The following is a 24,210-nucleotide window of genomic DNA, read 5'->3' on the forward strand; positions in this document are numbered from 1 at the left end:
GGATCAATTAACCAAAGAGATTGTGTTTGAGACATTGGGGAGCTGCACACGGTAAGGAGCAACCTTTGAATTGCGCAGTTGACTACGTACGGTGAGAAAGAAGTTCAACGTACAACCTACCATGCCGATTGCGTCGATGACAACAAGAGGTCTGTGGAGATGACAATACCACGGCCTTCACGGTAGCATTCACTGAGTGCAGAACTCCACTGTCCTATTTCACACGACTTAGCCACAGCAGCTCTCTATGAACTATTATCTGAGGGTTATCTCCATTTTTTATTAGCACGGTTGGCTACGCACGGTGCGAAAGAAGTTCAACATACATACGAGTAAAATTCACGTATAATCCCCACGGATAATGGCATCTGCGATGTAGGTTCCCCCGTATAATCGCAGTTAAGAGTTATCGTGTAAAACCACACTTTTGTATAAAAAATATATAGTGTCCACGAGCCTATATATATATTTTACCAGTGGCATGCCACGGCAAATGGAATAGTTGAGGATATAATACACGAGGGGAAAAGGGAAATAATAGGAAAAATTATGGCAAGGAAATGGAAGAACGAGAGCAAATGGTCAGGGGAGATTTAGATTGGGATGAGGTTTAGGCTCCATCGGGGCTTCGACGCTGCTGCACAGCACAGCGTCTGTTTTCACAGTGGGCGGGGCGAGGGTGCAACGCAGAAGTCACGTGGTCTACGGGAGACTCGAGACCGATGAAGTTCGACGTTTCCGGTCCATGCCCACAGCAGGTCATGTGCACCGATTGAAAACTGTTTCTCGAGGCACGCTGTTGGTCACCAGTAACGGCACGCCGGTTTTCGTTGTCGACGCCGGGTTTGTTTTATTTGCCCCAAAAATCAATCCATGACACGCGCTTAGAACTACCGCCGAGGAAGAGGGACACGTCGATTCGAGGACATACACGGGTTAGTTAGACTGTTGAGAAGGCCGGTGTCTTAACCCAGGCTGAGACACCGTCGTGGTTGAATGACGGGCGGTGTACCGGTGAGCGACACTCGTGATTCAGCGGAAGCCAAAATGAGTTTACAAAAGAAAAACACACGTGGAGGAAACGGAGCGGTGTAATCACAGGCGCTCTAGGTGGATGTATCGCATCGCCAGACCGCGAGAGATGGCGACAGCTTGAGGAGGAGGCCTTCAACACAACAGTGGATAGACCACGGCTGATTATAACGTGAAAAAGAGCTTTATGGCTCATCGGATTCCGCCAATACGAAGTTTCCCATTCAAATATTGAATCAATTCTGTATACATCGTATGCATGTATGGAGTCGTGTGTACGATTAACGTATTTCGATTCCCCATACTACATAACGGTGAAATGGAATCGATTCGAGAATTCGCTAATAAGTAGGGAATAACCAAAGTGTCGATTCCTGATTGCGATTCTACCTGCTTGTGTGGTAAGCGTGTGTGCTATCATCTCTCGCTCGCGTCAACATGTGTATTACAATTATACCGCTGTGATTGCGATTATTTTTTAATCTAGTTGTTTTGAAACGTTCATAATGGGCAACTGCAGTGAAGAAAATGCGGGAAACGTTCGTTTTTAATCAATATTCAATTTTAAAATAAAAACGTGTGGCCTTGGTCAGGCTTCAGGCCTAGGCGCATGGGTCTCGTTACCATTGTTATAAATGTAACTTATATAATACAGTCCTCGACTTACGAACGCACGTACTTACCAGCTTCTATTAATTTTTTAAAAAATATATATATATGACATTGATTTAAAGCGCGAACTCGCAATTGCAAACTGAACCGCGGAACTAGTTTGTGCAGAGGAGCGATCCTTAGCGAGCTTTAATGAGTCGGCCTCGCGCTGTGAGTGTGCGTGTGTGTGTACATGTGTGTGTACATGTGTGTATACATGTGTGTGTGTACATACATCCTGGGTTTAATCAGGCTGGATTGTGTGAGGAGCTCACAAATCCTTGAAAGATCTGGGCAAGGTCCCATCGGTGAGCTCCGGCGGGCAAGGCTGCGTTGGCTGGGTCATGTAGCCCGCATGCTCAGCCACCGCATGCCGAAACAGCTTTTGTTCGGCCGGATCGAGGGGGCTAAACGGGCGCGGCACAGGCTAGAGAAGAGATGGAGTGATGTGGTACAGGAGGACGTGGAGCTGAGTGGACTTGCTGATGACTGGTACCAGCGGTGTCAAGATCGGCCTCTGTGGAGGAGGGTCGTGAAGGACGCTACTGGGCAGTGCCAGGCTAGGTGCACCGTGAGGTTACTGGGCAGTGCCAGGCAGTCGCCCTCCAGCTACAACGGAGGGCAGAGGAGCCATGCTCACAACAGCGAGCGGAGCGCCGGGTGGATAAAACACAGCAAGTTGGCACAGTAAGGGGCACGCCCAGTCATCTAAGTCTGTCACCTTATGGGTCTGCCCCGTGACCTCCTGCTGGCGGGCGTTCGACACTTCACGTGGCCTTAACGTGCACACCGCCTGGCACAAGCGCCGTGGGGACGTCACCGCATCTTAGTGGCGAATGGCGGTTGTTGTTGTGGGGAGCTCCTCCAGCAGGCAAGGCTGCGTTGGCTGGGTCATGTAGCCCGACTGCCCAAGCAGCTTTTGTTTGTCCGCATAGAGGGGGCTAAACGGGCACGACATTGGCTGGAGAAGAGATGGAAGTGATGCGTTGCGGGAGGATGTGGAGCTGAGTGGACTTACCGACGACTGGTATCGGCGGTGTCAATATTGGCTTCGATGGAAGAGGCTCGTGAAGGATGCTGCTGCGCAATTGGAGGCAGTCGCCCTCCAGCAACAACGGAGGGCAGAAGAGCGACGCCCACAACAACGAGTGGGTGCCGGGTGGCTAAAATGCAGCAAATTAGCACAGTGGGGGGGGGGGGGGTACAGCTGGTGCATCTAACCCAGGGGTCGGCAACCTATGGCTCGCGAGCCAGATGTGGCTCTTTTGATGACTGCAGTCATCAAAAAATGATGACTGCAACTGGCTCGCGAGCCATAGGTTGCCGACCCCTGATCTAACCGGTCATCTCCGTCGACCAACCCATGGCACCTGGGTTTGTCCCGAGACCTGTCAGCGAGCCTTTGAGACTTCACGTCGCCTGAAAGTGCACCTGGCCTGGCACAGGCGCCATGGTGACGTCATCGTCACTTCCTGGCGAATGGCGAGTATTGGTGTGTGGGGAGCGGTGGTGCAGCGGTTAGCGCGCTTGCGCTACGAACCTGCGACCCGAAGTCGATTTCCGCTCACGGCCAATATCGGTGACGATTATCCAAACCGGTTCTGGGCCTCCCCTAGGTCGACTCGGCTTCAAATGAGTACCTGGTGCGGTGTGTAAGCATCGCCACTCGGGAGACAAAGGCAAACGGGCGTAGTGTTGGCTACCCACCCCCTCGTGTGCCGTACCCGGCCTTCATAAGTGCTATTTGCTAACAGTGCTTGCTCCTACAGTCTGTTAAGGCTATACGGGAGGGATATTTGTGTGCTCGTGTGTGGAGAGGAGCGGTAGTGCAACGGTTAGCGCGCTCTGCTACCAACCTGGCGACCAACTTTCAATTCCCGCTCACGATCAACACCAGTGACGATTAACGGAATGGGATCTGGACCTCCCCTAGGTCGATTCATCCCCAATTAAGTACCTGGTGCGGTGTTTAAACAGCGTCACTGGGGAGACAAAGGCAGCCGGGCGTGGTGCTGGCCTCTCACCGCATGTGTGCCGTGCCGGCCTTCATAGCCACTGCTCGCTAACAACACTTGCCCCAACAGCCTGTTCAGGTCATACATGGGATCGTTGTCGTTTTATTAATTTTGCGTTGTCTACATTTGTGTAGCTGAGCCTCTCTGCATTGCACAGCATGGATTATAGACGGACTGGGATATGCTGTGGGAATCTGTAATTTCCATCACTGGCCCAGGTCTGAAGAGTAGACATTTTTCTTTTGAAAATGTATCCCCAAGTGTTTCATTGAGTTATTTGACTAATTGTGCGCTTCATTTAGCCACTCTATAACATATCGCCGATGACCAAATTGCCTGGAACATGCCCAACTTTGTCAAATCTCGAAAGCTAAGCAGTATTGAATCTGGATCGTGCTTTTTTATGGGCAAACACCATGCACACATCGCTATAAGCTGCGTGGCTACATGGATGGGTAGTAGAGGACAGTGCAGCAAAACCCATTTGCTATCCGCATTTTTTCTTCCACGTCTGCTGTCCGACTTTGACCGCAGGACCTTGGAGATATTGATTTATCGGGGCTAACGATGACCCAAGTTGTGCTTGGATATTGTGTGTCGCAGACCGTTTACGAGCGATCACTTGACTTTATCGTTTTCAGGGCGGTGCTGCCTAGGTTGAGACATTGAAAGGCAGCGCTAACCGGAGCTCCGTACCGGGCCATGGCGGAGAGCGACGATGAGTATGACCGGAGGAGGCGCGACAAGTTTCGCAGGGAGCGTAGCGACCACGACAAGACGCGCGACAAGGACCAGCGGAGGAGAAGTGACACCAGCTTCAGGTGCGCCTGTCTCAGAGGCAAACCACGGACACATATTAACTTCTCCGGTTTGAATTTTTTGTTATATTTACGTTTGCAGCCCCTTCTGTCAATCCGCTGACGGACGAGGGCCTATCCACACCTTGCGGGTCCTGGGGGTTATTTAGTGCAAGTTGGTGAAGGCGGGGGAGCATAGACGTGGAGGGCACAGAAGTACGGTACAATAATGGTTTTTGCTCCACTGTTGCCTGCTGCCTACCACCACTTAGTGGTTGCATGAATTACCAATTGCATCCATAAATGTAATTATACATCCATTCTCCCTCCATACAATGCAGTGAATTGTAAAATCTTCGTCAAGTTTTGTTTCAACAATAAATTATCTTTTGCTTAAAAAATTTCTGCCCTGCTATTTACATATGACGCCTTGTTTTATTAATCTAAATTCCATATTTTGAGTGAATTTTAAGTAAGTAAATATTATGAATATGATTTGGTGGATACATCATGAGTGACATTTTCTTTATCGTAGAATCAGAACTTACCAATAAAGAAATGTATTTCAGGAATTATTACAGTCAAGCCAGGGGACACTTCATTCAATTGGCCTCTCATCCAATCCTAGATTGCATCCTTTTATGAAGAAATACCTAAAACTGAAAAATCATTCAACGCAATTTCTAGAACCGAAATACAATCCATTTGATGAGTGATTAATGCTTTTCCATACTGCTGAATGCTTTTTTTTGGTGGGCCTAATTTCAGCATAGAGCCATATTTGTCAGCAAGTATATGTACTTGTTTTTTTTTAAAGCTACAATGCAAAAATGAATGATGTCTTTGACCACTTTGTACACGTGCAGTCGGGATCATCGTAAGCGAGAGAGCGAAAGAGACAGGGGCCGGAAGGAAGATTACCGTGACTACGACCGCAATCGATGGGAGAGATACTCTCCCCGACACGAGATCAGCCCCCCACCAAAACGCATGCGAAGAGAATGGTGAGCTCTTGATTGTCCCATTACTTGAATGTTACACACTCCTTGATATACTAATAACATAGTGTACAACCCTCTGTCAGTCCCCTGTTCGATGAAGGCCTTTTTACATCGTTTCGGTGGTGGGGCTTGCTTTGCCTTCACGCTGGTCACTGTGGGTTGGTGAAGGGGGGGTGGGGAGGTGGTGAGTGCTAGTTCAGTTGTTACTTCCTACCGATGTTAGCCATGGCTGGGAATCAAACTCGGGTATCCAGGTTCATGGTGAAGTGTGTTAACCACGTCCCATCGTTTCACGCTTGACAAAGCTGAAATAGATCTTTTGGCACCATTAAGGCCCCAAAGAATGGGTGTAGAACATAATTTGCATCTACTTTTCAATCATGGAATAGGGTGTACTGGTTTTAGAATACGCCTCCATTTAAAAAGTACTCGTTCAAATTTTGGTCATTTCTAAACGTCTTTTAAGTTCAAGTTATTGAGGTGAAATGTGTCGAGACGTTCAGTGCTCCCGTAATTAACCCAACCTACGACTTTTTAAATTAACTTGCAGTTTAAAATTGCGGTTGCACTTCTTTGTTTCGCTTTATTTTTCAGCGGTTGATGCTGTATTGGGTGGTAGGTTGCATATAAATCAACGATTTTCATGACAAAACTTGTTTCATGTTAAGTGGTGAGAAAAATATTGTCTCATCGCCTCCAGTTTGTGAAGGCAATTTGTACAGGTGGATTAACTAACTGGAATATGATGTAGCGATGGCTTCATTAAATCCTTTTCACCAGATGGGTGCATACAGACCCCATGCATCTTTGCAAAATAAATGGTCTGGTGGGAGCCCAGTAATGTCCCAACATCATCGCATTGCTTAATTAAAAATGAATATCTATATGAAACTTAATACTTCACCACGGGTCAATTTTACAATGAACAACAAATTTTCATCCTGTCACAACACTTGAGTCATATATTGTTGTTGTACATTGGTGAGTGAGGGGTCACTGAACAGTGTCACGTGATTAATGATTTGGTTCTATACAATCTGTGACATTTGTCACGAGTTTAAAATAACAAAGCAGTACAGTAAATTGTGCACGAATATCTTTGCCTTCTGTATGGGATCGAGTGTTTCTCCCTCGCATGCATGTGTTTTTTCCTCTGAGAGCTCCAGTTTCCTGCCATATGTATGAACACTCATTAAGTGTCTGAAAACATCTTAATCTATTGAGGACTGCAGAGCTTGGAACATTGTTGGCTCGCTCACCACGTGACTGCCAGTCTCTTGTAGAGAGAGTGCGAATGCGGTGCAGCGCGTTATGCTTAGTATTCGATATTGACCTTGTGCACGTGTCTCTGCCCTCACAAATGTTTCCTTTGCAGGGAAGAGAGACCCGTGGAACCATATCGCCCACCCTATGACTTCCCAGCCGCACCTCAGCACTTCGTCCCCCCATGGGGACACCAGGAGATGCACCCCATGCAGCACCACGGCATCCCTGTGCATGCCAGGTCCCTATGCACACAACACACATGTAAACGCATACATACGTACACAAACGGACACAGTGCATAGGCACATAACACACATGTTAGAGTGTAAATAAACACGAGGGACTTACATGCACATGAACAAAATACACATGAATAGACAAAGATCTCAATCGTCTTTAATTGACTAATGGGGAAAGTGCAGTTAGCGAACGCATATGAAGGCTGACAAGACTGCGGGGAGATGTGTGGTGGGCAGGAAAGGATAGGGCAGCCAAACATTTGTTGTGCTGTTTATCAGTGGTTCCAGGTTTGCTTCCTACTTTCACCAACCTGCAATGACTAACATTTGTGGAATTAAGGCCAAGCTCCACGGCCCTTAAGAGTGTGCGAAGGGCCTCCTCCAACAGTGGATTTATCAAAGGGCTGTGCATACATCGAGTCATTTATTGAAAGACATTCCACGTTCATTCACAATCCATCCGGGTTTCAGCTGTTATAGCACATGTAATAAAAACAATGGCTGATGATGGGTTAGCCAAAACATTTTAATCCACCAGTGTTGGAATAAGAAATTAAGCACACAATGCATTCAACAGGCCATGGAATAGTGTCGTCGTGTGCAGAGTAATGACAGAGGGGACAGGAAGCAAGCTCTCAGAATGACGGAAAGTTGCAGAACTAGGGTTTGGCTCACCGCATTGCCACCATATTTGTCGGCAGGCTTGGCAACATGCCGCCAGAGATGGAGATGCCGCCTCCTCCGCCAACCATGAAGTCTTTTAAGGAGTTCCTCGTGACTCTGGATGATGCCGTCGAGGAGACCGAGGCCGTGAAGCTCTACAGTGAGTACAAGCAGGAGTTCCAGCAGCAGCAGATGCAGGACTTTTTCCTGGCGCACAAGGGCGAGGAGTGGTGAGTCGCCCAAACGCACACGCCCGCCCGACCACTCTGCACACTCGTTGAGTGACGTGGCTGTACCCTTTGCCGGTATCTATATGCGAGGCGATCATATAAACGAAGTGGCCGTGGGTGTAATCATTAGTACGCTGGACTTGTAATCCAGAGGGCTGCCGTTTGATTTCCTGGCGCGGCAGTTGAAACAAGGCGTGGGTTTCTGAAATCCCCTCTGCCTCTGTTCACCCAGCAGTGTAAAATGAGTACCCCGCAATTGATATTGATGTGCAGGTCCACGTGGTGGGATACACAAAGCAAATGCATAACTACCAGCTTGAAGGGCTCTATGCAGCTCCCTCTAGTATGGATGCCTTTCTGCCAGCAGTGGAGTGAGCAAGGAATGGAAGGGTTTACACGCTTCACCTTTTTACCGTGAAAACTATCCGGCTGATTTATTATGAAGTCCTCTCCGCTGCCAAGCTGAAAAGCGAAGAGGACCTGTGCCTACAGAGGCGCAAGTGCAGTGGTATGTGATGTGATCCTTCTCTTTTGCAGAGGAGGACTTACACGTCCCCACTGCAATGTCACAAGATGACACCTTGGACTAACATTGATTGAATAAAATGTCCTGCGGCTCAGATGATTTAAAGGAAGATGCAACCCAAAAACTCAACCAAAAAGCTCTATTCTTGCATACATTAACCCATTCTCTTGTGTCCCACCATGTCCGACACCAGTTTGAACGTTTCTTCGTAGAGAAATTCTTTAAAGTGGATTGCAGGCACACCATGATAGTGGTTGAGTGACATCACCTTTAAAATTAGCATCACTGAAAACAACGTCGGTAAAGTGGCGGTTTAACGCCGCTTTAATAAGTGCCACTTTACCATGTACAAAAGTCACTTTTAATATATATTTTGTAACGAAGCTTTAAATTTATGTTGGACAGCATGGGACACATGGTCTATGCCTCTACAATATCAGAGCCACTTGTGTTTTGGGTTTTCAAGAAGATGGATATAACAACGCATTTATATAATTTAAGTTTGAACACAGTTATTTTTATACTGTCCAAAATATGTCAACTTATTTGATTTGCTTTTAAAAATAAGCATTTAAAAGTTTATATGGATAAGTAATGTTGCATGCCTTGCATAAATGTAACTTTTTTTGTTTACAGATACTGCCTTAAAATTGTCAATTAGAATTATAAAATGTTAAATAATTGACAGCACTAGTTGGCATTTTGGATACTGTTCCGACTATTACACATGTAATACTGTGCCTGCTTCTTGTTCAACAGCCATTTGTGAAAATGCTTTTCTGACACAAAGAGCATGAAAGATCCATTACTTTGGATAATTTTGTTTTGGTTTGTCGAAATTGGTGCATAAATTCTAATTTACAAAATTTGTGAGCACCTCTTTTCACGGTGCTGGGCAGCTTCTACCGTCGTGCGGAGAGGTCTCATTCGAGATCGGATAACTAAAAAGACACGTGGCTGCAATGTGAAATGTGAACAGCAGCCAACTCGAGGCTCTGTGTGTTACAGTGGAAGCGGTGATGTTTGTTTTGATGCCTGTGACTAATTTGCATTTGAACCTAATTCTTTTCCCCCTTGAAGATCGAGGTGTCGACGCCAGCCAACGGGACGCAGTGTAATGATGTCTCTTCCACTGGAGCACGTAGCGTAGCTTTAGGGTCCTCTCCCCAACGCTGCGCACAATGCAGCGTTCAGACTAGCCTGGCTAGGGCGCAAAGTGTCGTCGGCAGCGCGTTAGCAGTCAGACGGCCACTCACGCTAGCGTTTCCTTTGCCCTGCGAACAATGCAGGGCGCTAAACCGTAGCTCCCGCCTCAATACGTTTACTCCACGTTTTACCGTTTGCCCTTCCTCTGGCGCTGTGCTCAACGCAGCGCCGGTCCCCCGATCTCCAATCTCCTTAAAAAAAGCAAAAAAACAAAGCCTGCGCCCCACCTAATATCCGTAGTGTGTGGCCGATTGCCTTCGTGCAGAGCTAGCGTTGTCTTTCTGAGCTCATGCCCAGCGAAGCACATCTGCACTCACCCCGGTATTGCTCCCACTCATAAGTACTACACTCATGAAGGGAATCAAATGTTAATTGACAAATGACCACAGACTTTTTAACCGCTCAGTTGTGCCGTGTGTTACAATTAATTTCACCCACTGATGCTGTAATCACATTTACATGTGCTGTTTTCCAGTAAACTATGATACATCGTTAAATGTATTTCTTTTATATCTTTTTTGCTAAATTGAGTTAACATGCATTTATGAACAATTTAAAATGTTGAAAGTGACACAAATTGATACACTTGATTGTTTTCAACTTGATTTACACACGAAGGCAGTTGCATACAACAATTAAACATTTACAGTGATCCATTTGAATCGCACACCATTGAACAAATTGAATCTTGACGTTTACACTTTACTAATTTATGAACGGCAGTTGTATTGTTTGGACGAGAACAAAAAAACGCATTGTCTCAAGCGCCCTTCCCCTGTCCCCTTGTGCTCCTGCGTGCGCTCGCTCCCGCACGCCGCTGCCGTTCGCTCGCCCTGCATGCACGCGCGCCGTCACCGCAGGTTCCGCACGCGCTACCACCCGGACGAGAGGGAGAAACGGCGGCGAGACATCATCGCTTCGGCGCGCCACCGCGTCGCCGTCTTCTGCATGCTCAAGCAGCACAAGTGGCTGGACAATGTCACCCTGGATCTGGACAAGACCGACCAAATCGCTCACTTCCTCGATGCTGGTGCCCCATCACTTTGCTCGCTTGCTCGTCCTGTCAGTGCCGCAATGACGTTCGACAATGTCACTTTTTAAAGACGATAAAAATGGAAATAGATGTATCGGTCATAAGAGAGTTTTTTTTGGGTCAGATCGCGTAAATATATAAATGTTAAAACCCGCCACCACCCGACGCAGCCAACTAGTAAGGGTTGTCACGTAAACAGAACGTGGCCAATTCGTCACTAGTACAGCACTAACCGCTGTGTTGGAGAGCCAAGCCACAACATTTACAGTCTTGAGTACGACGTTTCGCCAGTAATTGCAACTCGCGTCATCAGGCGACAGCCAGATTTGGCTGTACCTACTCAGACCCTAGACTTAAGACTCCAACCCAAACGCAAGGTGAAGCCTCCACACCGATCTGTCGCGACCTTGGCACTGTCAAATTGCTGTCATATATTGCATGTTATTTTTCCTGGCGTGCTCGAGACGTGCGTGGTGACGGTGACCACGTTACCGGCGTATGCGTGTGACCGACTCGCGATGCGATTTTTTCTTTGCTCGCACAGCTTCGATGCTGATGGAGGGCGGCACGGCGGAGGATCTGAAGGCCCTGGAATTGAAGGAGGAGCCGCCGAAGCCGGTCATTCCGCCGTGGGTGTCCCTGGGGATCGTGCCGCCGATGGCTGGCAAACCTGTGACCCCCACTCCTAAAGCGAGCGTGGTGGAGCCCCCCAAAGAAGAGAACGTGGCCCCAGACATACCAGACAAGGTGCCCGTCTGCTCTGAATGGGTTCCTATGTTTAAGAATTAATGCCTATATTTGACAGATCTGCGCCACGTTGATGGAAGGGAAGTACGTAGCATTGTGACGCTAAGTGCGAATTAATTCTCAACAGGCCACTTTGAGAACGCTGCTGTCAGTCTAATGATTGTGTGTGGGGGTGGGGTTTTTGTCTAAATGATGGGCTGTAACAGCCGCCATGACAATTTGTGACAGTCGAGTAAAAAAAACGTAAGCAGTCGCTTAAGAGCCTCGGCAATGTTGACGGTTGAGAAAATATAGTTCAAGAGATTTAGCATTTTCCACGGCCCCCGAATCGTGTCAATCGAAAACATCAACATCTATGCATCTCTTGTAAGTGGGGCAAATCTACCGTTATCTGTGAACCCCACTACATTAACTCTTCCTTGTGAAAATGATTGAACTAATTCCCCTCTGATTTAAAGCTTTCGTGACTGCAGGGATTCATATTCTTGGTTCTTTCGGTAAAGTCACTTGACTTTATCGAAAGAACCAAGAATATAATTCCCCTCTATATTCCAAAATGATTGTGTAAAAATAGTCGTACCTCGGTTAACAGTGACATCGATTAGCGGTTTTTCGATTAACATTTTGCCTCTCGTAGGATCCCATGGTTTCGACTAATGGTAACATTTTGACTAACGTTATGTTTACGTTATGCATGCGGGCGCCAATTTTGGCCAATCCGAGCACTCGTAAGTGAGCTGAAATGCCTCAGCCAAACAGCTACGCCCATTCTCGTTTAAACCTTGATTGGCTTTGTTTACATTTTACTTTCTGTTCTTGCAATAGCTAACAGTTATTTTCGTAAACAGTAGTTTTCTTGGAACGGATTAAAAACGTTAACCGAGGGACTAATATATGTTTTCGTATACCAGTAGAATTGGACCTTTTATCAGGAGTATCCCACGTATAGATGTTTGACTCGTGTTTGGCCAAACTGGAGTGTCGGGGAAAAACCTCCATATATAAAAGACAGAATTACTAAATGATCCGCACAGATGGGTTAACAAACATACTTCCTGTACTACCATCCCCTGGTCACTTCGCATTTGAGAGTCTCACAAATCCACAAGGCCCACCAACCCTTGCCCTCCTTGAGGGCTGGTTCACAGGCGTGTGCGTCGCCACGCTCTTACCCATCACCTTTACCTCCTCGCTGTGTGTGTGCAGGAAGGAGAGCCAGCTGCTGCGGCTGAGACCAAAGAGGAGGCACCGGATGCTGTGGAGGAAAAAAAATCCCCGGGAGAAGATGCCAAGCAGAGTTCCCCACCGGAGGCATGAACCATAAAACTCACGTGTAGAGTACACACAACCGCAGCAACAAGGCAATGCAGGATTGTCTCTATAGGAGGAGCGAAGGGTTACATAATTGTGCATGACAGATGGCTATGATTAGTTTATAGCATGAAAGCTGGAGTTTTCTTTGCCATTTGACGACGTTGGTTGGCCGTCATGTGTTAGGTTCTTCGCAAGCAAGCGTGGTGGTGTAAGAAACTATTACAATCTTACCCAAAAAAGTATTATAAATCACAATCTTGGTCACCAAAGTCTTCCTGTTTAAATTTAAGAATCTATCATTCTTCATTTTTCTATGTTATTGCTCTCTAAATTCTCAATTTAACAGAACGTAAAAAATGAATAATTTGTGAACACACGAGTAACCTCAAATAATGACAATTGGGTTACAGAGACGAGTGAATCGTTACATCCACACTGGATATATAAGCCGTGTGAGTGTCACACGCTTGCGTGTGTGGCAGATGGCACAGTTGGTGCGTCTGCCAATCGTTTCCGTCAACCCATGGCACTTGGGTCTGTCCCTTGACCTACCAGCGGGCGTTCGGCACTTCACGTGACCTTAAAGTGCACATAGCCTGGCACAAGCGCCGTGGTGACGTCACCGCCATTTTGTGGCGAATGACAGTTGGTGTTGAACCCAGGTGCTAGAGAATCTGTTGGGGTTGAACCCAGGTGCTAGAGAATCTGTTGGTGTTGAACCCAGGTGCTAGAGAATCTGTTGGTGTTGAACCCAGGTGCTAGAGAATCTGTTGGTGTTGAACCCAGGTGCTAGAGAATCTGTTGGTGTTGAACCCAGGTGCTAGAGAATCTGTTGGTGTTGAACCCAGGTGCTAGAGAATCTGTTGGTGTTGAACCCAGGTGCTAGAGAATCTGTTGGTGTTGAACCCAGGTGCTAGAGAATCTGTTGGTGTTGAACCCAGGTGCTAGAGAATCTGTTGGTGTTGAACCCAGGTGCTAGAGAATCTGTTGGTGTTGAACCCAGGTGCTAGAGAAGCTGCTCATCGCTGAACGTCTCATTCTTTAAAAGGAAACGAGGAGACGTAAGTGTTCCCGAGGGTCTGAAGAGGACGAGGATGAGGGAATAGAGGAGGAGGAGGACGGGATGAGCTCTTCTGAATCTGAGGCAGAACAAACCGCTCCCCCCATGAAAGAGGAACCCTCAGACAGCACGCCTCCCGGTGAGTGGGTGAGAAGTGGGCCACGCACTCGTCTCGTTTTTCCCTTGGGTGTGATGTTCAATTGCCCTTCTGCCTTGCGTTTTTTCATTGCGACTCGCTGTTTCCGAGTTTCAGATGAAGAAAAATCCAAGGAGGAGAGTGTGGAACCGGAATCGGAGAAAAGCGTCAAGCAGGAGCGGGAAGAGAGCAAAGAAGAGTGTTCTGAGAAGCCTGAGGAAGTGCCCAAGGAAGAAACAACGAAGGGACCTGAAGAAGAGCCCATGGAGGAATCCACGGAGGAATTGAAAAAAGAATCCAATGATGAACCCAAGGAGAAATCCAAAGAAGATCCCAAGGAGGAATCCAAGGAGGAATTGAAAGCGGAATCTAAGGATGGACTCAAGGAGGAATCCAAGGAGGAATTGAAAGCGGAATCTAAGGATGGACTCAAGGAGGAATCCAAGGAGGAATTGAAAGCGGAATCTAAGGATGGACTCAAGGAGGAATCCAAGGAGGAATTGAAAGTGGAATCTAAGGATGGACTCAAGGAGGAATCCAAAGAAGATCCCAAGGAGGAATTGAAAGAGGAATCCAAGGGTGAATCCAAGGAGGAATCCAAGACCGCGGGGGAGAAGCCTGCAGAAGCGAAGGTGGACTTTGTGCTGAAGAGGACTCCAGAGCAAGGGCTCCTGCCGAGGCCACGGAACTTCCACCGAAACATGTCCATCTTCCTGCGGAACATCGCGCCGTACATCTCCAAGGCAGAGATTGTGTCGGTGCGTGTGGGTAGCGTCTGGACCGGTGGGGGGAACGCACTTAGTCACTCCCAGTCTCTCTCGCTCGTACCCGTCGCTCGCGATCCTCGTCATCACCACCCTGCCTACCCGCATTGCCGCGTTTCACCTTGCCCTTGCCTCTGCTAAGTACAGACCTGGCCTCAATTACTATCGCAGTGGTGTCATTTGTAATGAATTGCAGTCACACTGTGATTGTAATATCAGCTAACAGTCTAACCTGGAATTGTAATTCTAATTGACTGCATGTCTGCTGCCAACACTGCTAAAGTAACACCATTAACACAGCCTTAGCTCTCCTCTACTGTAAATGTATGAATTTCACTCTAAACCTCCATGTCACTGTTAGAAGACCAGTCACTCGAATGATGTAGGTCTTTCTCTCTGAAAATTTGCCTGTTTTTTATTTATACTTCACAATCAATTTGAGTGACATAGCTTGCTGTGGTCATCTCAACAATCGTCGCCCGTCGAAAAACATTACCCTAAACATCAATGTGGGATTTTGTTTGTAAACCGGATCTTTGCTGCCGCAGTTTAATTGAGGAATAAAATAACAAAACATTTTTGAGAAGAGAATGCAGACAGAAACTACTCGTGCTGCTCCCAAATCTCTCACCGTCGGTCGTGGGAGGGAGCTGGCGGGTGCTGCCTGTGTGTGGGCGTGCGTGACTAAAGCGGGGAGTAACTGTTCGTACGTCATCCGCGTGTGCGTGTGCGTGTGCGCGCGCACGTGCAGCTGTGTCGCAGGTTCCCAGGCTTCATGCGAGTGGCGTTGTCGGAGCCTCAGCCAGAGCGCGGGTAAAAACCCTCCGTTCGATTGCACTCGCTCACAATCGCCGTGTGAGAAGCGCCAATGTCCTTGAGGTATCGCTACGCCTTTTGACATTAATTGCATTTATTCGATGTAAACTTGCTTTTATTTCATAGCTCAGCTTTTACAAACAGTGCTACGATTTATAGTTCGGTTTTGCTTATGGGGGAGTTGGATCGTGTAGGTATAATGTCAATTAGAGTTAAAGCCAATATATACCGGTTTCCGGAAAAAAACTCAATCAGTTTGGCACATTTTCCTTGGGTGAAAACTTTATTTGATTGGGTGGTGGAGGGTGCATTACAATCAAACTCAACAAAAAAAAACTTGTTATGAATTAACTACTATCACCATCACCACCTCTTAAAGCATCACCAGTACCACATTCACTGGTACAACCACCGCAATTGCTGACACAGCCCACAATTATAACCAATGCCTTTGCTTCTCTACAGCTATTGGTACCAAGCGTCTGACGATGCAATCATTGATTTATCGATGAAAATTGGCTTCTTACGTTCGTGACACACGCTTGTGATCATCACGTGTGAGAGTCGATTATCTACATTTTATACAAATTAGGTACACATTGCATGCTCGTGGTACATTTAGGCTAATGGTGCAAAATAAAACTACAAACGATAGCAACAAAAACTTCGGGAATAGAAAATGAGACGGTAAAAATGTAGGCAAATAATTAATTATTTAGGGTACTGTTAAAGACCTAACCCAGAATTGTGACAACTCATCAAATCCCTGGTTGATGGGAGGGGTGGGGGGAAGGGAGCTTTTCGGTTAATTATATTTCCAACTAGCAATCACCATCACCACAACCCCTGCCTCGCTCCGGTATAAATTACCAGGGATGTACACGACTTTGCCCACTGGATTGGAGTACATTGCTTGCAGCAAGCGGTTAGCCGTGAGCGCGAATCTTACCCTTTTTTGTGCTTCGTGAGGCTGCAACTGCCCTCTGTGCTGAAATGACTCGTACTTCTCATGACCGGCTGAAAAAAGGCGTAATTCGCCAGACCGGGAACGATTTGGCAGGTGCGCAGGTGTAAATGAATGGCAAGGCGCCTGAAGTTACCGGCATTCAAGCCTACTGTCGCACTTAATCAGGGGCGTCAAACATTCAGCAGCACGTGGGTGTGTTTGTTTTAAAATGCAATCCGGCCGACATGAAGTGTCTGTAAAACATCGAAACCAATCTCTTAATTGGTCATGTGTTTGCTCATCAGGTTTTATCGGCGTGGTTGGGTAACGTTCAGCGGTCATGTCAATATACAGGACATCTGCTGGAACCTGCAAAATGTGAAGGTGAGAATGTACATGTCATGATGACACAATTCCATTTTAAATTATGAGCACGACTGCCATACTCAAGAATATAATAGTTTGCTTGTAGCAAGAGACCCAAGCATAACAAACATCCCTACGGATTTGTTCACAACCCATTTGCTGAACTTGCGAGATCCTGGCCTCATCACGACCCAGCCGGTTTGAGAATGTCAGCCCTCAAAGTGAGCCCCACGGGGACCTGCCTACGTACACCTTCATCCTACGCCTGCCCCCGCTTAAACGACCTTTAATAATTTAGTCTTCAACTCGTGCGTTCCAGCACCTTATCGGAATCTTTCATCGCAACTTGTAATTCCTGCCCCCCCCCCGTTCCCATCTTCCCCGTTCTGTCCACAGCTGCGGGAGTGCGAGCTGAGCCCCGTGGTGAACCGCGACCTGGCGCGGCGCATGCGCATCGTGAGCGGCGTGTCGCTGCACGCGACTGTCGCACGCAACCACCTGCGCCTGGCCCTAAAGCTGGTGCACGCCCTGGACAGGCGCGCCAAGCTGTGGGAGTACACCGAGGGCACGACCATCCCGGTGAGCGCCGGCACGAACAGAGGTCGCACCGTGCTCCGGTCCCCGGATATGCCCCCTGTAATGCGCGGCAGAGACAGGGGAACTTATTCTTGCCGGGGAGCTAAATAGAACTTTTGGGGGGGGGGGGAGGGGGGTGTGGCACACATTAACGCGTTATCTTAATTGTATTGTCAAAACGCATTTGTGTCAGCCGCCAAGAATAAAGAAGCCGTTGCGGTGGCTTGACTTGAGCAGCGTGATAAATTATGAACAGTGTTGTTGCCCGGTCATTGAATGTGTTCTTCTGCAGCAGACTATCAGTGCAGCTAATCAGATGTATGTATGTTGAACTTATTTCGTACCGTACATCGCCAACCGTGCTAGCCGGAGGTGCGAGGGAAGGACAACAAAAAAGCAGTTTATGGAAAGATGCTTGCACTGACTTGCGCATCGATGTTGTTTGCCGGTCGTCTCCACGTGGTGTTCCTCTTGTGGTCGCTTACTTTTTGAAGATCAGGAGCGATGTAATCGGCAAGTAATCAATATGTCAAAAAGCAGGTGTTATTTTCTTTAAGCGACGCATGCTTCAGTATCAGCGGGTCGTTGACCGAGAAGCATGAAATCACGACAAGACTCGTTGGTGCGCGCGGCCGTGCGAGAGGCGCCGTATGGAGCGCGGTGTTGTGTGGTGTCCAGGGTACCAGCGACGGCGCTAACCCGCTGTTGGGAGGCCTGTCCAAGTACCTGGAGGATGGAAAGGTGAACGTGGACGAAGATGCTGCCAAGAAGGAGCAGGAGGCCGCGGTGGACCAAACCGCACCGGCGCCTGCACCGGCACCTACACCGCTGCCGCCACCACCTCCGAACAAGGAATTCTTCCTTGAGAAAAACGAGGATCTGCTCAAGGTGAACTTGCCTCTCGCAGGCATGGGGGGCGGGCTCTCTTCTCTTTCGAAAAAGTTTCTAAACCAGTGGGATAGTGTACATGGTAAGAGGTAATTGTGCTGCCTTGTAATTATTTACTTGTGGCACTGCTGACGGGATGGCCTCTACTAGAGGGAGCGCTATCAAAAAACAATCATTATGAATATAGTATTTAATGGCTTATTCTTCATGCAAGCCAGTCATCTCATTTTTATGTTTTTATATGCGTCCTGATTTTACGGGTAGGACTACATTTAACTTATACTGTAAAGTATTGAGATGCCCTCTTTAGTGGGGGCGAGTTTTTGCTCAGAAAATAAATTGAATGAATGAATCTTAGAAGAGGTGGGACTACCTACAACTCTACCCCACCACATACGGAACTGGTGCTCAACTTTAATGTGTTGCCTAATAATGCTGCGGGGAGGGTGACTATGGGAAACTTGCACCATAGTTTCAACTTCCACACTGGGAGATGGACCCGAACCGGATGGTCCAGTGCTCTCACTGTTTACACAAATGGTAGTATCCCCTCGTCTTGATGAAGCTGATAAGTATGTATGTTGAACTTTGGCAGTGCCTGATGAAAACCCATGTCTATGAGGGAATAACATTTCAACTCCGCATACAGGGCTTCAACCTATTTGCCGCTCTGCCTGCACGTTGAACTTATTTCGTACCATATTCTTTGGGTCTTTCGGTAAGTCCCATAGATAGTTATACTCTTTGGTTTTTTTCGGTAAAGTCACGTAGGTAACATAAAATGAAAACAACTAAATTAAATCACGACGTTTCGGAGGCAACACAAGCTTCCGTCTTCAGGTGGAACAGTCACAGTAAGAATAGCTGTACCAAGTGGGGAGCTCTTGAGACGACCGGGATTATATATACAGGTTAAGAGGGGGGGGGGGGGGGAGGAGCCAGAAAGGGACGTGGGTGGGGGGGAGGGCTGAGTTAAGCCGCCTTTTATTATGCTGCAGGGGGTTCGGGGGAAGAGATGCAGGAGTACATACAACCCACTGAGAGCAATGTAAATGGCTGTACAATTATAAAGCAGCTAAAGTTTGACTTGGTTCATAACATCTTTCCAATGGTTGCTCAATTTAAATCGGTTGAAGTTGTGTATGTTTGTATGTCTGGATGGCTTCATGGACAAATCTTTGGTAATAACCGGGAGGTTTGCAGAGCACTTTAGTATCGGAGAAAACAATGTCATGAGAACCCGCTGTGTTGAAACAATGATCAGCCACGGCCGAAGAATTCGTTCTGCCGTGTTTCAAATCTGATTTGTGCTCGCGAATTCGGTCAGAAATATGTAGTTTTGTCTCCCCGATATAGCAGTCACCATAGGTACAACTCAATTTGTAAACACCGGGGTACTGTAAGTCAGGAATGACATCCTTTACGGATGGGATCAGATCATAGATTTTGTGTACTGTATTGAACCGGACCTGGATCTTGTGTTTGTTCAAAGAAAAGAACAAAAACTACTGAAAGACCCAAGGATTATGAATTATTTCGTACCGTACGTAGCCAACCGTCCTAATTGGAGGTGCGGGGCAAGGACAATAAACTAAAAACACAAAAAAGCAGTTCTAAAGAAATTAGTTTTAATATAGATTTAAAAGTGCATTGTTCCAGTGGCTTCCTAATATCGGAAAGAAGAGGCGTTCCAGATGGCTGCAGAAGTGCATCTGAAAGCGCGCACGATGCGGATCGATATCATGTTTGTCATCCTTCCCTGACGCCTCCGATTAGCACGGTTGGCTATGTGCAGTGCGAAAGAAGTTCATACATGCATACATACATTATCATGGTTATTCTAAGCAACATCATTAAAATTTTGATTTAAAGCTTTCGTGACTGCAGGGATTCATATTCTTGGTTCTTTCGGTAAAGTCACGTAGAAGAGAAACAATAAAATAATAAAAATATGAAACAATAAAATTCTCACGACGTTTCGACTGCAACACAAGAAATCATCAGGTGTGGTTTTCACACCTGATGATGATTGCTTGTGTTGCAGTCGAAATGTCGTGAGAATTGTTTTGTTTTATTATTTTATTGTTTCCCTTCTACGTGACTTTACCGAAAGAACCAAGAATATAATATCATTAAAAGTTCTCTATTTAAAGATTGTGACGCAAGAATCTCATTTCGCTTTTTTTTTGCATCCTTGTGATTAAATTCTGATGCGAGTCCAACATACCTACATACGTGTGTGTGTGTCCCGCACCGTCTCCCCCGGCCTGCCCACCCGCGCAGATGCTGGACCAGCTGCTGTTCTACCTGCGCATCGTGCACTCGGTGGACTTCTACAACCACACGGAGTACCCGCACGAGGACGAGATGCCCAACCGCTGCGGCATGGTGCACGTGCGCGGTCCCCAGCCCTGCAAGCTCAACCCCAATGAAGGTGCTCATCCATGATAGCGTCACGGCATCAACATCGGCGGCACGCTCGCACACCTTGTGTGAGGGGGCAGGGGGTGGATAGGCGGGGGGGGGGGCGTCGCTGGGGTTTGTTATCTCGGTTCCGCTTGACTCGCGCACGCCTACACACGGGCGGCACCCGCCATTACCCGCGACTCGCGGAGAGTTGGGAGCAGCACTCCAGTAGGGGGATGCCATGGTGGCCAGATGTTAACTACCTTGCCTGCTATACAGGAAGTTGTGGATTTAATCTCGACCCTGACGCCTGCTGTATATTTGTAGTTTGCGTGTCTCTCCCCGTGGTCGCGTGGATTTTTCTCCGGGTCCTCTGGTTTTTCCCTCCACATTTAAATTAACGTGTATTTAGAGTATTTGCCTGCTATAAATTTCCACATGATAAGCCACTTCATTGAGCTATCATTTGTGGCCAGGTCACTCTGAAAAAGAGCTGTATAGCTCAGTGGGTTTTACGTGGTAAAATAAAAACGGTTGAGTTTTGTAGTTTACGAGCGGGAAGTACCCGGCGTTGCCCGGGCGAAAAATATATTTCAAAACTTATCTTAAAAACATTACATATACATACACAGATACGAAGCTATTGTGAAAGCCCGGTGGACCGTTTGTCCATTTGTCCACCAACAAAATTATAAGAAGCTTGCAGAAGTCCAAAAAGTTATAGAAAGTGGGAGGTAAATTGTTGGTCTAAAAGGTTTCCGAAAATTGTTGACCCCTCCCCTCTAAAAAAATATTTTAACCCCCGCGTAGGTATATATACCTACATACAATAGCGTAAGTTGTATCTATTGACTCTGTAGTTGTATCTACTGACCGTAGTAGTATCTACTGGCCCTACAGTAGAATATACTGACTCTATAGTAGTAACTACTAATTCTATAGTAGTATCTGCTGACTCTATAGTAGTATCCACTGACAATAGTAGTAACTACTAACTCTAGCAGTATTTACTGACTATATTAGTATCCACTGACTATCGTATCCACTGACTCTATAGTATCCACTGACTATAGTAGTATCTACTGACTATAGTAGTAACTACTAACTCTACAGCAGTATCTACTGACTCTTTAGTAGTATCTACTAAATCTATAGTAGTATTTACCAATTCTATAACAGTATTTACTATCACTACAGCAGTGTATACTGACTGTGGTGGTACCTGCTCTCACTACAGCAGTGCATACTGACTGGTGCTACATGCTGACTCTATAGCAGTATATATCGACTCTAAAGCACAAAGTACTCACCTGACAGTGCCGTCGTGAGGCCTAGTCTCGTACAGAGCCCCCGTCCTCGCCTAGATTGCCTAGCCGGCCGAGGTGGCACCTTGGCAGGCTGGGGGCTGGGCCGCTACCCTTGCCCTCCCCCACCATCCCCCGGCCACTCTACAATAATAGTATCTAGGCGCTATAATAGTAGTAAGTGCACACATTGGGGTGGGGGGGGGGGAGAAGAGGACATGACACTTTGAAGAATTTACCTCAGGGTTGTGTTTTTTCATGCATTTTTAACGCGAAAGATACATTTTTCCCCCCCTCCCAACGAAGGCGTGTACGTTGCTGGGGGCAACCCCCGGTCAGCTTTGACGCACGTTTGCAAATGCAAGCAGCGGCATGAGGAAATAAGTAAATAATAAATCGCACTAAATTATTAATTTAACTACTTGAAAGTTGATGGATGGGGAGAATGGAATAGCGCTGGCTCACCACGGGGCTTATGGCACGGTACTTTTTTTACCCGTAAACCCCACGGTTTGCGAGCCAAAACCTCCGCAAGTTGCGTCCACACACAGACACAGAGACAAAAAGTTACGTTTATAGGTAAGATACGCATTGGCAGTCTCTGCTATAGAGAGTAAAAATAAGAGAGCAGAATCTTTGGACACTGCAAGTGATGTGGCCGTCATCTCTCTATCTCCAGTCTCTGCACCTTAGAGTAGCAGTGTTATGTGTACGTTCATTGCCTGTGTGTGCAGTTGTCCAATTTATTTAGTCTACTTTATTTTGTTGTGTTTCGGCCCAGTGAACACTCGCTTGGTCATGTGACCTGTTAGGCTTTTGCCAATCCACTGCTGAATGAAAGCCTTCCCATGCCTTGTCTGTCATCATTACGGGTTGTTTGACCATACTTCACTTTGGTCAGCGTAGGCTGATGAATGGGATTCTTAGTATATTACTCGCCGCTGATTTTAGGCGTGGCCAGAAATGGAAGTCGGGTCGCCGGCTTCATGGCACAGCTGCGCGAACCACCACGCCGCCGCTCCAGCCCGGATAAACAGTCCACATTAATGACATTGTTATTGTCAACCACATCACCGACAACTCTACGATCGTTCAACACAGCGGTGTCTTAACCCCCGACCCCCCCCCCCCCCCCTCTGACGTAATTCCTTTCTCTCCTTGTCCGCGCGTTCCCCAGTGGCGGAATTTGAGCGTCAGTTTGAGACCAAGCTGCGGCCGCTCTTCCTCCAGCGGGACACGCTGGATGACGAGGAAGCCGAGGTCATGGGTCGCAGGGACCCCGAGCAGGAGGTGGAGAAGTTCATCTCGGCCAACTGCCAGGAGCAGGCCAAGGACAAGTGGCATTGTCCCCTGAGCGGGAAGAAGTTCCAGGTGCGTTTGGCGAGCACCACCGGGCTGCCGAGCGGCGGTCGCGTGAATGACGCCGCACCACGCGTGCACGCGGAGAGCGCTTTCCGTGTTGCCCAGAAGTAATGGCCACCACGCACTGCACACTTTTGTCACTCAAGCCTGGTTGCACGCACCCACGCGTGTCGCGCCGCTCGATTGCCTGCAGCTGAATCGCTTGTATGAGGACTTCTCTGCAAGCTGTTCCGAGCAGTTGCGCAACTGGTTGCTTCGATACAGACTTGTTTTTTGTCGATTAGCTCGGCGATTTGTAGCGGACGTATTACATTGCGTGTTGGAAATTTGCGAGCTATTGTTTTTGCAATGCTGAATGCGCCATTGAATTTCCTTGTTGTGCAAAGACTCTCTTAGATGTGGACAAAACTGCAGGCAATGTTAAATGTTGCAAAATTTTTTAGAGCAAATTGGTTGTGCGACTGATTTGCCCCCCAGCTGTGAGCCCGGCTTAGGGGCACTGCGCACAGTGTTGCACCCTCTTTAAGATGATTTGAGGACTCGTCTCTCGCAGTCCCAGGTCACGATTCGATTCCCTCGCGTCGAATCCATACTGGTGATCGCTGTGCACGTATAGAAACCACAGTTGCTGCAAGGAATTAATCGACCTGCAGGGTGTCCACAAACTAATCCGAACGAGATTGAAAACTCATTTCTTTAGAACTACTTTTTGTGTTTAGTCTGTTTTCCTTCCCCCACACCTCCGATTAGCGTGGTTGGCGACATACTGTGCGAAAGGACTTCAACATACATACATACATAATCACATGTGTTCCCTAGGAATGAAAAATGACGAATTCCAGCGCGCATGATGCAACGTGCACATT

At 47.3% G+C, this 24,210-nt stretch overlaps 1 protein-coding gene across 2 annotated transcripts in view; it reads left to right on the forward strand.

Annotated features, from left to right (window-relative positions):
- The first annotated feature begins 1,303 nt into the window (after positions 1-1,303).
- The window catches only part of LOC116950451 (serrate RNA effector molecule homolog B-like), a 28,766-nt gene continuing 5,859 nt past the window's right edge, over positions 1,304-24,210 (forward strand). Inside the window, exons 1-16 of one of the 2 annotated variants that reach the window (XM_032968206.2) lie at positions 1,304-1,433; positions 4,340-4,519; positions 5,362-5,499; positions 6,872-7,000; positions 7,703-7,894; positions 10,487-10,656; positions 11,204-11,406; positions 12,613-12,717; positions 13,769-13,919; positions 14,034-14,674; positions 15,432-15,493; positions 16,748-16,826; positions 17,205-17,387; positions 18,063-18,272; positions 20,556-20,706; positions 23,160-23,353. In XM_032968206.2, the coding sequence (XP_032824097.1) occupies positions 4,401-4,519; positions 5,362-5,499; positions 6,872-7,000; positions 7,703-7,894; positions 10,487-10,656; positions 11,204-11,406; positions 12,613-12,717; positions 13,769-13,919; positions 14,034-14,674; positions 15,432-15,493; positions 16,748-16,826; positions 17,205-17,387; positions 18,063-18,272; positions 20,556-20,706; positions 23,160-23,353 (2,727 nt within the window). In that variant the 5' untranslated portion in view covers positions 1,304-1,433; positions 4,340-4,400. Of the gene's footprint in view, positions 1,434-4,339; positions 4,520-5,361; positions 5,500-6,871; positions 7,001-7,702; positions 9,948-10,486; positions 10,657-11,203; positions 11,407-12,612; positions 12,718-13,768; positions 13,920-14,033; positions 14,675-15,431; positions 15,494-16,747; positions 16,827-17,204; positions 17,388-18,062; positions 18,273-20,555; positions 20,707-23,159; positions 23,354-24,210 lie in introns of those variants that run through there. The other variant, XM_032968208.1, reaches the window with a different exon arrangement.

Source organism: Petromyzon marinus, chromosome 39 (assembly GCF_048934315.1).
Source record: "Petromyzon marinus isolate PM22_M1 ecotype Great Lakes invasive population chromosome 39, UKy_Petmar_22M1.pri1.0, whole genome shotgun sequence".
In the NCBI taxonomy this organism is placed as follows: Eukaryota; Metazoa; Chordata; class Hyperoartia; order Petromyzontiformes; family Petromyzontidae; genus Petromyzon; species Petromyzon marinus.